The following is a 17497-nucleotide window of genomic DNA, read 5'->3' on the forward strand; positions in this document are numbered from 1 at the left end:
GAGAAGTTCGAAGCAGGTGACACGACCCATGGGGCGCGGCGGGCTGGCATAGGCCGGCGATAGAGTAACCAGGCCCGACGGACGCACGCAACTCACCTATATGGAGCATGTAGGTGCCTACATGTGAATTGTAGGTAATTGTAGGCACCTACATGTGAATTGTAGGTGCCTACAATTCACATGTAGATGCCTATAATTGAATTGCATGTGTCTGCAATTCACATGTAGGTGCGACATGCTCTTAAGCGATGGGCTCGTACATCTACTGGACCTGGTTGCACCATCGCCGCCCCCTGCCAGCTGCCGTTGCCCTGCCGACAGTCTCCTCCGCATGTAGGCGCTTATATGAATTGTAGGCGCCTACAATTCACATTAGGCACTATATGCTCCTAGACGAGGTGCTCGCACATCTGTCAGACCTGACTGCATCGCCTTTGACCTCCGCCATCCTCCGCCGCCCCACCGACAACCTTCTTCACACATAGGCATCTACATGAATTATACGCACTTGCATGTGAATTGTAGGCACTTATAATTGAATTGTAGGCATCTACAATTCATATGTAGGCACTACATACTCCTAGAAGAGGTGCTCGCACCTCCATTGGACCTGATTGCACTATCGCCTACCTCCGTCGGTCCGCTGTCAGTGGGCTCCTCCGCATGTAGGTGCCTACATGTGAATTGTAGGTGTTTACAATTCACATATAGGTGCTACATGCTCCTAGTCGAGGTGCTCGTGCGTCCGTCGACCCACCATCGGCCTCTGCCACTCTGCCGACGGCTTCCTCCGCATGTACGCACCTACATGAATTGTAGGTGCCTACATGTGAATTATAGGTACCTACAATTCACATGTACTATAATTTACATATAGGCACCTACATGCGATGAAGAGAGAAGACATGTGAAGGTGCCTTCAAGAATCCTTTTAGCTTCTTTCGTCAATCTTTCTGATTTTATGCTTAAATTTTGTTAATTTATTAATTCTGTTCTATGAATGAAAAAGAAGGAAGAAGAGGGCATGGATCCTTTGTTCCGTAGAGATAAAAAAAAAAAATTCAAAAAGGCTAAAGGCGCCCATGCATAGCTCTAAAAGCTGTCTGAAATCCGTCATGGTGATAGATATAGCAATTTGCATAATAAAGTAAAGATAAATAAATTTTTTTTAAAATAAATATAATATTTATACTGATCCATACCCTTCGCAACCACCACATTTCTCACAAAAAATTTCATTAGAGTTGCAACGCGAGCTCTTCAAGTCGGGTCATAATTCAGACTTTTACATAGATAAATAGAAACTATGAATAATAAATACAAACTTCATATCGATAAATAGAAACTTCTCGTGATAAATACATATTTGGGATTCAAAAGTTGAGTGATCCAAAGGTCTATCCAGGATAAAATATAAGAGAGGATGATAAATACCAGGTCCTATCCAAATAAACACAAACTATCTGAAGATAAACATAAACTTTAAATAATAAATAAAAATTATGAATAATAAATATAAATTTTGAATAATATATAAAAATTATAAATAATAAACACAAACTCTGTATCGATAAATAAAAATTTTTTAAGATAAATATAAACTCATCGAGTGGTCCTGATCCACCACGATAAACAACAAGAGAGGAAGAATGGTAAATACTAAGTCCAGTAAAAATAAACACAGACTATCAAAGGACAAACATAAACTCCAAATAATAAATACAAACTTCAATCGGAGCCCAATCTAAGTTTGTGTTTATCCTAAAAAGTTTCTATTTATCGATACAGAGTTTGCATTTATTATTCATAGTTTCTGTTTTTCTGTATAGAGTTAATATTTATTATTCGTAGTTTCTATTTATTATTTAAAATTTATATTTATTCTTTGATAGTTTGTGTTTATTTTTATAGAACTTAGTGTTTATCCTCATCTCTTCCTTTCTTGTTATTATTTATCGTGGATGGATCCTAGGATCACTTAACTTTTGAACTTCAAGTTTGTGTTTATCCTGAAAAATTTTTGTTTATCGACATGAAATTTATATTTATTATTCACAATTTTTATTTATCTGCACAGAGTTTGTTTATTCGCAGTCTGTTTGTATTTATTATTCATAGTTTCTATTTATTATTTAAAATTTATGTTTATCCTCCGATAATTTGTGTTTATTTTTGCAAAACTTAGTATTTATCCTTCTCTCTTATTGTTTATCATGGATAGAGTTTTTATTCTATCCAGGGTTATTTACAGTTTGTGTTTATCCTCTCAATATAAATATAAACAATAAACAATGAGAAACAACAATGAGAATATAAATTTTTGAATATAATTCATAAAAAATATTTACTAATGGCCAGTGGGGGGTTTGGGAGGAGAGGAGATGGTGGTCGTGGGGTGAAAAACTCAGCTTGGGAGGAGATGAGACAGCAATCGCGGGAGAGAAAGAAGAAGAGAGGAGGCGTGGTTGGGGGGTTACCAGAAGACAGCGGTCGTAGGTTGGGGGAGAGAGAAAAAGAGAGGAGGTGCGGGTGGGGGGTTTATCGGAAGATGGTGGCCATAGGTGGGGGGCAGAGAGAGAAGAAGAGAGGAGGTGGGTGGGGGTTTGCCGGAAGATGGCCGTGGAGGAGATGATAATGGTCGTGCGTGCTGGTTTTACATCGTATCACATCTTATTGAATGCTATTTTTTTTTAACATGTCAACTTAACTAACGTTCTCCGAACTCCTCCATTAGCTTATAAAAAAAGCTCTAAGATGCGCACCGATCCAATGGAGGGAGATCCGATCGGATGGGATCTAGGACTCGATTGACTATAGTCTAGCCTACCTCTCTCTCTCTCTATATATATATATATTAAAATGGATACTTCTGTATTAGCACAACCTCCATCCACCATAAGTCTATAGAAAATATTTTTTTGAAATTTTAAATTTATCGTATTAAAAATTCTCATCAAATGCCACATCAAATAGAGGCTTAATCACATTAAAAGCTTTCTCTATATAGAATGCTAATTTTAAGAACACGATGATGAAAGTTATTTTCAAAGCTTCAAATTTTTTATTTTACTATATTACCTGAGAGATTTGGAAGAGGTAACTTTATCTACCGGTATATTTTATGATTATAGCTAGATAGGTCTCAAGTGCAAGCATTTTAGGAGTGGCAACATCTCTCAGAGAGTGTTTCAAAAGTTGTTTTCATAGTTTAGTAAAAAAAGAATAAGCATTTCAATGTTTCATGCTTAAATTATAGGGTTAATTACCTAAAAATTCTATAATTTTTGGAGATTTTCAAGTTTAGCATAATTTTTTAATTTTTTCAATCAAGTATGTATGCTATATAATTTGTTGCAATGTTGGTCTGTCATCAATTATTGTTGAAGTTAACTATTAAGATGCTAATGTGAAAATGAGGTGTCAAACTTGATTAAATTATTCAAAATGAGTTGGAATCGAAGTGAAAAGAAAGAACAAAGATGGCAAAAGGGCTAGTTTAGGGTTTATTTTGTTCGTGATCTGTGAAGTACTTGAACATGGTGCTCGACACCGACAGCGATGTGGTGTGGCTCCGGTGCGCACTCTGTAGGCGTTGCAATTCCCAAATAGACCCATCTTCGATCCCTGCCAGTCCTACTCTTACACTGTCATCCCTTGCGAGGTGCTACTCTATCGCTGGCTCGACATCGTCGGATGCGACACCCACCGTCGGTCATGCCTCTACTTGGTCTCCTATGGTGATGGATCGATCACCACCGATGAGTTCTCAATAGAGACCCTCACCTTCTGCGTCGGCATCCGGGTGGCGCGGATTGTGCTAGGGTGTGGCCATGACAGCAAGGGCCTCTTCGTGGCAGTCACATGGTTGCTGGGGCTCGATCAGGGGAGCCTCTCGTTCCCATCCCAGGCCGATCGATGCTTCGGCTGTCGGTTCTCCTAGTCTGGTGGACCGAACCTCCTCTGCTCCGCCGCCTCACTGGCGAAGTCCTCCTTGGTGGTGTTCGGCAACTCAATGGTGCCCCGATCGAGAGTGGTGGTGGTGTTCACGTCGATGTTGCGAAACTTGAAAATGGACACGTTCTACTATGTGGAACTCATAGGAATCAACGTGGGGGGGGGTTTTCGAGTGGCCGGAGTCTCGATGGCAGACTTTCGACTGAACCTGATGATAGGGAAGGGAGGGATGATCGTGGATTCGGGGACATCGATGATGTGGCTGGTGCGATGGTGCATGCGGTGCTGCAAAACACGTTTAAGGCCAGTCTGATGGAGCTGAGGGAGGTGCCGGGCGGGTTCTCGTTGTTCAACACGTGCCACAACCTTGTCGGAAAGATGGAGGTGAAGGTGGCGATGATGGTGATGCATCTCGATGGTGGGGCATCGATGCTGCTGTCGGTGGAGAACTACCTGATCTTGATGGACACCAAGGGGACCTTCTGCTTCGCCTTTGCTCGGATCGAGAGGCGGGTGTCCATTATCGGTAACATCTAATAGTAGGGTTTTCAAGTGGTCTTCGATGGCGTCATGTCGAGGGTGGGGCTTCTGTACTGCAAGTGCTAATCTCGGTGGGGTTTTATCCTTATAACATAACACATCATATAGGAGGTTGACACCATGCATTCTACATTAGCATCTTAATGGCTATCTTCAACACCAATTGATGACAGACCAACATTGCAACAAATTATATAGTACACATACTTGATTGAAAAAATTAAAAGGTTATGTTAAAATTAAAAATCCTTAAAATGTACAGGATTTGTTAGGTAATTAACCCTTAATTATATGAAAGATCGTTTTGTAATTTAGGAGAAAATAGAGGGCATTTCTATAATATAATATTAATTCATTACAAATAATAAAAATGATATATTAATAAATAAAATAATATATTAATGCATTAATAAAATGATACTTTATAAAAACTAATAAAAATATTTATTAATAAATAAATATTTTATATATTAATAAAATATATATTATTTTATAAAAAAATTATGTAATGAATAAAAATAATATTTTTAAGATGATATATTTCTTAAATAAAAAATATATCTCACGCATCGCATAGGTAATATGCTAGTTTATAGATGTATACATACATACATGCATGTGGGCGTACGTCTATGCATACTAAAAAGTTATACTCAGTATATTGATCACTTGATGGTTAGATTGCAATTCAATTTCAAATCATCAGATTAAGATGTTGAATTGATCACAACATGTCCCAATTTTTTCTCTATGGCACTGGACCATAAGAAAAGAAAAAACAATTAAAAAAAAAAGGCTGATAAACAAGCATGCCATAAAATTCTTAAAAACTACAGCTATATCTATATTCCTAATCATCACACTCTCCCTCATCTTCTTCATCATCCTCATCCTCATCTTCATCTTCGGTAGTATCTTCCTCATCAGTACTAGTATCCTCCTCATCAGTACTAGTGTCCTCCTCATCATCGTCATCATCACTACCCCTACTACCTCCATGCCCACCCTCTCCTTCCTCATCATCCCCATCTTCGTGATCTTCGCCTATAAAATCTCTAATGTTGGGAAACTTCTGCAAATAATTAATACATTTAAAGATAATCATATACACTAATTGAAAACATCAAGACTGATGATGAAAATATGAGCACTTATTTGATAAAAAAAGGGAAACAAATATGATCATTTAATGACAGGTATAAATATCTATGAATTATCAAGGGAGAGGAAGAGGAAAATCATAGGATTTTTTTTTTTTTTTGGATGAACACTAGAATAATATGACATCATAAAATATTTTCAATCACAAATCTTTGAGCAGTACCTTCGATAGAAGAAAATTATATATATATATATATATATATATATATATATATATATATATATATATATATATGTGTGTGTGTGTGTGTGTGTGTGTGTGTGTGTGTGTGTGTGTGTTTACGTGCGGGTATGCCTGGTAGAGTGGAAGGGGAAGAAAACATAATTCCTAATTTTACAACGTGCCGAGGAAGGTATTAATTTTCCTTGTTACTAGTATTGGTATTGTGCACAAAAAAAGGTCACCACCCCTGCACCATGTGGGATTGGAAATTTGGTGGAACCATGGAGGATTGTGTTTAGGACCGGCAAAATATGACTCGATCCGTCAATCTGATCCGTGTTCGACTCATCATAAACAGATTTGGATTTAGATTAAATAGGTTCGGATCATAAACGGATCGATTCGTTTAACTAATTTAATAATTGGGTCGGATATGGATTTTAAATATCTGATCCGTTTAATCCGTTTAATATTTAGGTTAGGTTAAATCTGATAATCCATTTAACTTGTTTAATTTATTTCTGACCCATTTAATTTTGTTTCTGACCCATTTAACCTGTTTAATCCATTTAAGACCCGTTTAACCTGTTTAACCCATTTAAAACCTGTTTAACCTGTTTAAAATCTGTTTAACCTGTTTCTGACCCATTTAATTTGACCCGTTTAACCTATTAACCCGTTTAACCTAATTTGACCTATTTAATAAACTGATTAAACGGGTCGAATCTAGTTACTTGTTTAATAAGCAAATCGGATTCAAGTTTGAGGTCAGATTTGGGTTGATCATTTTATGATTTGATCCATTTATGATCCAATCTGTTTATGATCAATCCGATCCGTTTGCCACCTCTAATTGTGCTGCAATATTCTTATTGACAACTGGCTAAATAGCAAAGTTAACTTACCAAAACCTTAGATATAGCATCAAGTATTAGAATAGATGCCCGAGAGTATAAACTTTCGTGTTGAATAATGCTAAGTTAATGCGAACTCAAAGGCAAATAACATAAAAAAATTAAGTTTAGCACGTATTTAGGAGTTGGCATGACCAGAGGGCCCTTCTATGGTCAAAAACATCTTTATGTTAAGCATTGCGTTTCGAAATATATTTTAAGCTAATTCTCATTAGAAAAAGAGAATCTACTGAGATTTAAGTTTTACGTACTTTCTTGAACGCCCGCGCGGCTGATGTAGTTACACCAAAATCCCCGAAGCCGTACACATTCTTCCTCCAGTGATCACCGCACGCAATTGCACCGACACCACCCTCACCCACTTCGCAACTCAGCTTGCTCTCCACTGAAACGCTCCCTCTCCCGAACGCACCAGTTGCCACCAAACGAGCACCTCTCATTCTGCGTCGAAAGCCTGGAAATCTCACGGTGCCTGGCCCCACCTTCACCCTTGGACTGGCCAATAGACAAGGATTTCTGGTGGCCAGAGAAGCCCCGGACTCCATTTGCCCGGATCTAAATAGCTTAGTTTCCTAGGCTGATAAGAAGAAGAGTAGCAGCTGCAGCAGTAGTAGAGCCAGTAACAAGGAGAGCTTCCTCTGTGGGCATCTTTTTGCTCCCCTATCTTTGCCAAAGTGATCTCTTTGCGTCCCCGCGGCAGAAACCAACTCCCCAAAAAACGAAGGAAACTACGAATAAATCACAGCGAGAGAGTTAGCGAGGCGTGTAAAGCAACGCAATCCGTGCAACCCACCGCAACAAACACGTGCCGGTGGAATCGATGGACTGGAAGTCTGTGCAAGCTGTTTCAGCTGCCGACTCGTGGCTCGAGCGCAGAGGAATACACTGGGCCTGCTTCTGGTTTGGACACTCGTCAAGCTTCTAACGCGTTTGGAACTTGGGTTGTCCAGGCCGGCTGGGACAAACGAGTGGTTATCCGCGCGCAGCGAAGGTTCCTTCTACTTGCAGTCGGTGAATACAAGGAAACCACGGCCATATGATTAGCATATAGAAGAGGCAGGTCCACATGTAATGAGCTACGTTCATCACTAAATTATTAGGCATATTTTCAACATTTCTATGAATCTAATTTTGTAGGCCCACGAGGCGAACTAATATAAAGGGTGTGGAGAAGAACTACTTCTGTAGCTGGTGATATTTGATGAGGTATGGAGAAGGTTCATCTCTTGGCAAGGTCAGTCCAAATTATTCCATGGGTTCCAGTCTTCCAGACAGGAGTTGCAAAACTTTTAACTAGGCCGGGTGCTGAGCCGGGCCCATCCAATTAAATCTTTAGAGAAATTCTTTGTGCATCATGGATGGTGTAAAAAATCTGACATAGAGCACACCGTCTTGTCCGATTGATCCATATAGTCATCGCTTTCCAACGCGCATTTAATGTTTGCAGCTTTACTTTTTCATTTAAAATTTTAAATTAAAAAAATATTCTTATTCTTTTAAAAAATTATAACATCCTACGTCCATATTATAACATCCAGTATCCAGAAAGTCATAATTTTTATCAACAGAATGTCATAATATACAAATGATATCATAATTTTTTCGAAAGAATAGGAGCATTTTCGTCGTTCAAAATTTTCAAACGAAAAAGTAAAGCTATGGACATTAAATACGAGTTGGAAAGTAGTTGAACAAAAATACTCCTTTCTACATTATAATATCCTGGACTATATTATGATATCCTAGATCATATTATAACATCTTGCATATAGAAAGCCATAATTTGACGCAAGATGTCATGATATACATAGGATGCCATAATTTTCTGTATCATATTGTGACATTTTGCGTATAGAAAGTAATAATATACCACAAGATATCATAATTTTTTTCAAAAAGCATGAGTATTTTCATCATACAAGATTTTTAAACGAAAAAACAGAACTGTAGGCATTAAATGCGTGTTAGAAAGTGATTGCTACATAGACCGATCACATAAAATGATGCACTATGCATCAGATTTTCTACACCACCCATGATGTACAAAAAATTTCTCTAAATCTTGAACTGTGTGAAGACTCACACCAAGCCTGCTATATTTTGGCTAGTTGAGGCTAGGACCAAAAATGGGATAAGCCCTAATGGTTTTGGACGAAGGCTGAGCGCAAACTCAGCACAGCTCGTCGACTTGCTATAGACCGTAAACTTGGCTTACATAATTAGCATTAAAGATCTTTTTGTATAATAATCAGAGTCTAGAATGGAATCAATTTGACTTGTGAACTTGCTGAAGTAAAATTTTGCCACAAAGTTTGACGCAACTACGGGTCAGAGGATGTTTCCTACTTAAATTAAGCCTTCTCTTATCCTTCAACTTCACATATCGTGTCTCGCACTGGTTCAACTCCTGCAATGCAAAGTTCTTTTTTGAGAAAAAGTGATACGACGCTAACGTTTTTTAAATGAAAAGAGCGCGGTTTTTTTGTGCTTGATTCCCTTAGCTAAATTGTGTATCACTTCATATAACACAGAAGGAGGAGTTTTAATGCAACAGAGCAGGAGGAGGGGAAAATTAGGGAAAAGGAACCCAACAGATAGGATAAAAAGGGATTGGATTAGAAAAGAAATGAAGAATATGGAGGAACCTTGTTGCTAAGAATGAAGTTAAGGCATGTGATTTTTCAAGTTAACGTAGGAAAGCAGTTCACATATAATAAAGTTTCGGAACGAAAGTTAATTATTTTTACAATAATGAGAGAAATGATAAGAAGAAGGACACCATCTTTCATATGAAAACGTAATAATGGATATGGGATTGGTGGTCCAAGCAATTAAAAAAAGGTCTTCTTACAGACGGTAGCCACTACCGGCAGGGGCCTCCTTCCTGCTGTCTTCTTTCTCAAATCTCAAGTTACAATTTTGCTGCTCCCCGGTGAAAATACCGGCAGCATCTTTGCACCTGCGAAAAAGAGTTCTTTTTCTAAATAATACGAAAAAAAAACTTTTTTACCAAAATATATTCAAACCAAACTTATTTACCAAACTGATGTGAGAGGAAAAAACGCCATTTTGAATGGCGTTTTTTCCCCTGCCACGTCACCCCCCATTTCCACGGTGGCATCGTCCCAAAAAAAAAAGAAGAAACGCCATTTGGAATGGCGCTTTTAAAAACGCCATTCCAAATGGCGCTTTTAAAAATGCCATTTTTAATGGCGTTTTCAAAATGGCATTTTCCAATTTTTCCATCCAAAAATAAAAGAAAAAATCGTGAGAAAATGGAAAATTTTTTTTTTAAAATTTGAAATTAGTGAATAAATAAAAAATTTAAATTTTGATTGAATTTTAAAATATAAAGATTTGAATTTGTAATTCATTAAAAAAATTAATTTACATTTTTTATTTCAAATTTTTTTTAAAAGATGTCCAAAAAAATCTTAAGAAATTCAAAAAAAATTATCATAGAAAATAAAAAAAGAGAAAAAGATTCAAAAAATTTTTAAAAATAGGTTAAAAAAATTTTATAAAAATATAAAGAATTGAAAAAAAATAGAAATTGTAATTGTAATTGAAGAACAAAGTTTATAATTTTTAATTTTAAGAAATAAAAATTAAAATTGTAATTAAAATTAAAAATAATATTTTAAATAACTAAATTAATTTAAATATTATTATTTAAAAAATATTTTAAATAAAGAAAAAAAGGGAGGAAAATTTAATTTGAATTAAATTTTGATCAAAAAATAAATCCAGTGTAAAAATGTGGAAAAAAAATTTTGTAAATTGAACTTTAGAAAAAATAATAATTTTTTAATTAAAGAAAAAGAATACGTAATAGAATGCTTAAAAGAAAAAAATGGAAGAAAAATGAAATTATAATTTAAAATGATAACTATTTTAAAATAAATAAAAAAAAGTATCATAGGAAAATAAAAAAATAACAATAAAATAAGAATTATAATTATAAATTTTAAAAAAATTTAATTTTAATTTAAATTAAAAATTATCATTTAAATTATTATTTTTATTTTTTAATTTAATTTATTTATTAATAGATTACAAATACATAATATAAAAAATTGTAAGAAAAGTAGATTTATATTTTTTAGTCGACCCCATGAATCGACTCATGGCTAAAAGAGTTTAACGGCACGCAAAATTTTTGACTGCGACACTCTGTGAGTCGATCCCTTGACTTTCTTTCTGGTAATTTTTAATTTTTAAATTTTTTAAAAAGAGGAAGAGAGAGGAAGAGGGAGAGAAAAGGCAGCTCACCGTCGTGCTGTCGGAGAGACGCCGGAGAAGGGAGAAGAGGGAGAAAGAAGAAGAGGGAGAAGGAGAGAAGAAGGAGGGAAAGGAGAAAACGCCGTTTCCTTCGGTATTTTTTTATTCTTTTTCTTTTTTCTAAATTTTTTAAATTTTTTTTCATAATTTGTTTAATTATTTGTTTTAATTTATTAAATTTTTTAATGAGGATAGTAATTTGAATGATAATTTTTAATTTAAATTAAAGATAATTTTTTGTTTGAAATTATAATTTCTATTTTATTACCATTTTTTATCTTTTATTTACTTTTTTTATGATATATTTTTTAATTTAATTTGTAATTTTTATAATTTAAAAATATAATATTAGTTTTCTTTTATTTTTATGATATATTATGTATTCTTTTCCTTTACTTAAATTTGTAAAGGAAGAAGGAGAAGATCGAGAAGGGAGAAGGAGAAGGGAGAAGGAGGGGAAAAAGGGGTTTGGGGAGGGGAGAGAATGGCGTTTTCTCTTTTTTTTTTTTTTTTTTTTTAATATCTTTATTTATCTATTTGTAATTTTTTAATAAATAAATTTAATTAAATAATAAAAATAATAATTTAAATGATATTTTCTAATTTAAATTAAAATTAGACATGCACAGTACATCGTAATTAGACATGTCTAATTTTTTTATTTTCTATGATAATTTTTTTTTAATTTCTTAAGATTTTTTTGGACATCTTTTAAAAAAAAATTGAAATAAAAAATCTAAATTAATTTTTTTAATGAATTACAAATTCAAATCTTTATATTTTAAAATTCAATCAAAATTAAAAATTTTAATTTATTTACTAATTTCAAATTTTAAAAAACAAAATTTTCCATTTTTCCACGATTTTTTCCTTTATTTTTGGGTGGAAAAATTGGAAAACATCATTTTGAATGGCGTTTTTAAAAACGCCATTCAAAATGGCGTTTTTAAAAGCGCCATTTGGAATGGCGTTTTTAAAAGCGTCATTCCAAATGGCGTTTATTCTTTTTTTATTTTTTTTTTTTGGGACGATGCCATCGTGGAAATGGGGAGTGACGTGGCAGGAGAAAAAACGTCATTCAAAATGGCGTTTTTTCCTCTTACATCATTTTGGTAAATAAGTTTGGTTTGAATATATTTTGGTAAAAAATTTTTTTTTTGTATTATTCGAGAAAAGAGCTCTGCGAAAAATTTGGCAACAGCATGCAAGCATCACCGTACGTGAAACCGCATAGTGACAACGGAGGAGACGAGAAAACGTCGTATCGGCTTTCAATTTCTTGATTAAGACAGTTATATAAAGCAAGTCCTTCAGGGGGCCAAAGGTGAGACGTTTTTTTCCCTAAAACTTATTAGCCACCTAAAACAGTAGCTCGAACCAATTTTGAACTCGAGCTCGCCCAATCTTTGAGAGCTTATCTTGCACCCATGTTCATCTAGCCAAGAGCAGACTCAGATGACCCTCGGCAAAGATTTAAATCACTCCAACATCTGACCCAACCTAGCTCATAAACTGAGCCCGTTGTCCCTCCCACTCCCAATCAAATAGGCGAAAACGACGGACGGTTCACGTGGAGACCGAAGCAGCCCAACTGACACCGCCCCCCACCACCTTCCAGCGATCGTCTAAATACTTCCGCGACTACGCAACGCTGCTGACGGATCTCCCTCTGCTGTACACCCATCCACATCTACCACCCGTCATTATCCACTCACATTCCAATCCAATCCCAGAGCCATAGCATCCAGTCCCTGCAACAATGCGCTACAAAAGCTAATCCTCTACACCCACAAAACCTTTCTATTTTACACCCACAAACACCCTGTCTTCACTCTTCAACCCACATCAACAAAAGATCAAACACCACACACATTTAGAGAGAGAGACATACATAATATAATAGCAGTAGTTTCTAATTGTGCAATGGACTCTGCCTCACGGTATCACCGGGTTGAAATCCCGGCAAGTGGTGGACGATTTCTGCCTCCCCCCCTCGCAGAAGAAAAACTCCGGTGGGCACCGAAACAAACAGTTGTCGGCCAGACTCACCATCGCGCTCCCTTCCTTCAAACCCACCATCGGGCTCGGGACGGGCCCGAAAAGATAATTCCCCGATAAAATTAACCGGGCGAACGGCACCGCCCCACCAGCCCCGACCACGCGGACCGCGTACTGGGCCGGGATCATCCCCGTGAACCGGTTGTCTTCCAGCGAGAGCGCCGAGAGCCGGGGCATCAAACCCAGAAACGCCGGCAGGAATCCTCCGAGCCGGTTGTGGCCCAGGTCCAACGCGATGAGCCGGCTCCATAGACCGCCATCCCCCGGGCGGGTAATCGACTCGAGCTGGTTATAGGAGAGGGTTAGTTGTTCGAGAGAGGGGTGCTCGAACGCGGCCCCCGGGACCGCCCCCCAGAGCCCGTTGTGGCTGAGATCCATCACCTGGAGCGCCGGCAGCGCCGCCACCGCCGCCCCCGGGATCTCCCCCTCCAGCCGGTTGTTCCGGAGAGAGATCTGCACCACCGACGCCGGCAATTTCCCCGACGGGAACTCGCCAGAGAGAGCATTGTCGCTGGCGTCGAGGAAGGCGAGGTTTTGGAGGGGGCCCAGATCTGGGATCCCGCCGGTGAGGTTGTTCATCTGGAGTTCCAGCCTTCGGAGGGCGGGGAGCGTCGCCAGTCCCGGGGGGATCGGGCCAGAGAGGAGGTTGCTGTCGAGGTAGAGCTCCTCGAGGGCGGGGGCAGGGGCAGGGGCGTCGGAGAAGCCGGGGATCTCGCCGGAGAAGGCGTTGCGGGAGAGGGAGACGCGGCGGAGGCGAGGGGGGAGGCCAGCGGGGGGTGGCGGCGGGACGGCGCTGGCGAGGCGGTTGTCGGCGAGGTCGAGGGACTCGAGGAAGGGGAGGGACCAGACTGAGGGGGAGAGGGAGCCAGAGTAGCCGGCGGGGTCGAAGGCGAGCTCGGTGACGCGGAGGAAGCCGGCGGCATCGCGGGCGTCGCAGCGGAGGCCGCACGTGAAGCGGGGGCCGTAGGCGGCGTCGCAGGGGTCGGCGGCGGCGAAGTCCCAGGTACTGAGGCACGAGCCCGGGAGGATGGACGCGGGGTCCACGCCCTGCTTCACGGCGTTCAAAGCTTCGGTGTCTCCAGGGAAAGTCTTGGAGGTCACCGTAAATGGAGCTACAAGGAAAAGGAGTAGAAGCAAAGCGGGGAAGAGAGAGAGACGGGAGGAAGCCATTAGGGTTTGGAGGGGAGTGCAAAGTTAGAACTGTGATGAGAGTGAATCAAATCGGAAGGATTTGAAGCTTGGGAGTATTAAATGGATAGTCTACTTTTTTTTTATCTTCAGGACAATTTAAAAGTGGGGATAAGTGAATTAATTTAATTTGGAGGCTTTCCCTCCTGTCGTACAGAGAGAGAGCTTTGATTTCTGGGCATCTCGGATGGATGTGAGGTGGACTCATCTGCCTGCTTTTATATGGGAGGAGATGCATGGGGATTTTATTGTTCCGCACATGGAGACTTGAGGGGGTATTCTGAACACGTATACAATTTCTTTTTTCTTTTTTTATAGCTTGTCTGTATTTACGTATAGAATATTCAATAAAATCTTGGATCTAGTCTGTGGCAAAGCTTATTTGACTATTGTTCTGAACATTAGGTAACCGCATTCAACTTTTAGTTTCAATAATTTAATTTCTTTCTTTTAGTCAGTTGGTATCTGTATCCTGTGCCGAAACAAGAATATGTTGACTTAGGTCTGCAGCAGTACAGGTAATCAAATTTTTTTTTTTTTTTCCTAATTTTTTTAAGATACCTTGGTTAAATGCCAGTGTGACTTCCTAAGGTTAGAGGCATGGAAGTTGGCATTCCAAGTTTACAAAGCGCGCCACTCTGAATTTTCGAAATGATTTCTACAAGTTGATGCATGCATGGTAGAACTTTAAGAGTGAAACAAGCGAATGATATATATAGGTCATAAATGGCGTTGGAGTTGAGGGTGATCTTTGTGTAAGTGCATGATGAGTAAGTGTTGGATGGATCATATTTAATAAATTTGGAAACTATAATAAACAGTTCAGGTGATACATGAGGGAGGAAGCATGAAGATTAACATTAAATGAAATAATTATCAAAATTGTATGTATTAATAAATAAATAAAAAAATATATCAATGAAATATTACTTTTGGTTTGGTCATAGTGCTATGGTATGGTGGTAGGGAATGTAATAGAATAGTTTATGTTTCTTCTAGATAGCTTCTGATTATAAAATAAATTTTGAAAAGGTTCAAAAAAAAATTAGTTAGATAAATTTGGAGGGATAAAATTAATATATGAGATAGAAATTTTGTACCTTTGATAAGAGGAATAAATGCATGCATTTAATACGTACATGACTCTGCGGTAATTCATACTTATTATGGATAAGCGCAAATCCTGTTTGGAGGGTCATCTTTTTCAGTCTAATTCACTAAAATGATGGAAAAAAATTAAACCCTCTCTCTCCTGCTTATCCTTTTTTAGCGCGTAACTCAATTCCAAGTGATTAAAAACAATTGTTGATGGCATAAACAAGAAATAAGGATCTTATTGCATCTCTACTCCACTACCAGGTAGGCTATGATGAAATAATCTCTTCCTTTCCAATAAAAAAGTTTTAAGAATATTTGCTCTATGTGACAAATCTACAATCTAACCTTCAAAACATTCATGCAATATCAAAACTTTAGCTCTAGCAACTGAGCTAGTTGGGTTAACTAGAGGGTGATATCAAAGCATTGTTTATAATATAACTTCTGGTCTTATGAAATTCAAGGAGGAATTCCAACACTCATAAAGCTATTTAATTTAATCGTCCGGGATGTATTTTTACCAAAATGGATGATATGCATGCATCAAAAAATGCATATTTTAATACAGATAATACTTTTTAAAAAAAATGACGGCCATTTATCATCATTTAGTTTTGTCAAAGAGATGGGTGTAATCGACTAAATTGCTAGCTCTTGCCCAGGTAGCTACAGATACAATATCAGCATTGATCTTCTGCTGGAGTTGCTATATTGCTGATGCATGGATTTGTAAATATCCCGACAAACGAAAAGGTGACCTATAAATCCATAGTTATCTCTGCTAACATTTTAAAACAAAGAATTGGTTAGATTGGCAGCCTGACATCGCTGGAAGGTTCTCGGTGCTGATTTGGACATCCCTGCTCGTTAGGTTTATGTATTTCTCGACAGCAGTTGGGCATACCGATGTGCTGCTTGGGGAAAGAAGCCACCCAGCCGAGAAGGCTCGGTGGGCGAGCATGCTTTTGTGTTGGATATTGGTTGGAGTCTGGGTCCCTTCCTGTTCCCTCCCTCTGGAGGGAGGTTTTTATTGCTTCAGCGTCCGCTAGTGCTGTGTCAGGTCTCTGTGGGCACACTTCCAATCCATACTCGTACCATCATTGCTTATCTCCCTTTCCCCGTGACAGAACAGGCGGTTGCATCACGCGGAGAGAAGATTTATAGCACTTGTCTCCAGCATTGGAACGGTTGGCGACCATCTGATAATAATTCGAAATAAGGGTAATTTTTATGCATCACATATCGTATAATTTTTATATAATTTTTAATAATAAAAATATTTTTTATAAAAAAAATATTATTATTAATTTTTGATATGTAATATTTCATGAATATATATACATGATATTTTAAATCATATATATAATTTTTTATGTATTTACATATGACTTTCTAAATAATATATATGACTTTCTGATATCTTACAAAATTTTTTATGAATATATATAACATCCTAAATAATATATATAATTTTTAATAAATATATATAATATTTTAAATAATATATATAATTTTTTAATATTTTATATAATTTTTTGTGAATATATATGGCATTCTTAATAACATATATAATTTTATATATATATATATATATATATATATATATATATTTATTTATTAAAAATTATATAAAATATATCATGTATATTTACAAAAAGTCATAGACGTTAGGAAGATATATATATTGTTCAAAATATCATATATATTATTTAGGATGCTATAAAAACATAGAAAGTCATATATATCGTTGAAGATGTTATATATATTTATAAGAAATTATATAAAAAATCAGAAAGTAATAATACTATTTTTTTTTTATTCTATAGAGAAAAGATATTTTCATCATTAAAAATTAAAAAAAAAAATTAAAAAATATTAAATATCTGTCCCATCTAAATACGCTATGTATCTCAATATTATTAGATGATGCGTTTTTATCACACCGCACATGATACATAAAAAATTACTCTCCGAAATAAACTGATTTAGAACTACAATTGCATTTAAAAAGGATCCAAAGATCCTTTTTGCATCCTACAGCTTCGGATCCAAAGTCTGGCAACAGGCATTTTGTAAATATTATTTTAATTGTTATGACAGTGGTTGTTTGATCCCTCTATTTTTAAATTTTAAAATTAAT

The 17497-nt window shown here is 37.0% G+C and overlaps 2 protein-coding genes and 1 pseudogene across 2 annotated transcripts; 1 reads left to right on the forward strand and 2 right to left on the reverse strand.

Annotated features, from left to right (window-relative positions):
• The first annotated feature begins 3536 nt into the window (after positions 1-3536).
• On the forward strand, positions 3537-4560 carry LOC109506407 (aspartyl protease family protein 2-like; annotated as a pseudogene).
• A 622-nt stretch (positions 4561-5182) lies between these two features.
• Positions 5183-7446, reverse strand: LOC105054066 (uncharacterized). Its single transcript, XM_010935459.3, has 2 exons — positions 6984-7446; positions 5183-5566 (listed from the first exon to the last, which is right to left on the reverse strand). The coding sequence occupies exons 1-2, from the start codon at positions 7275-7277 to the stop codon at positions 5345-5347; spliced, it is 516 nt and encodes a 171-aa protein (XP_010933761.1). The 5' UTR covers positions 7278-7446; the 3' UTR covers positions 5183-5344.
• Positions 7447-12948: 5502 nt separating this feature from the next.
• Positions 12949-14241, reverse strand: LOC105054065 (brassinosteroid LRR receptor kinase-like). The gene has a single exon (XM_010935458.4). The coding sequence runs from the start codon at positions 14239-14241 to the stop codon at positions 12949-12951; it is 1293 nt and encodes a 430-aa protein (XP_010933760.1).
• Between the last annotated feature and the right edge of the window lie 3256 nt (positions 14242-17497).

The sequence above is a fragment of the Elaeis guineensis genome, chromosome 11 (genome assembly GCF_000442705.2).
Source record: "Elaeis guineensis isolate ETL-2024a chromosome 11, EG11, whole genome shotgun sequence".
NCBI lineage: Eukaryota > Viridiplantae > Streptophyta > Magnoliopsida > Arecales > Arecaceae > Elaeis > Elaeis guineensis.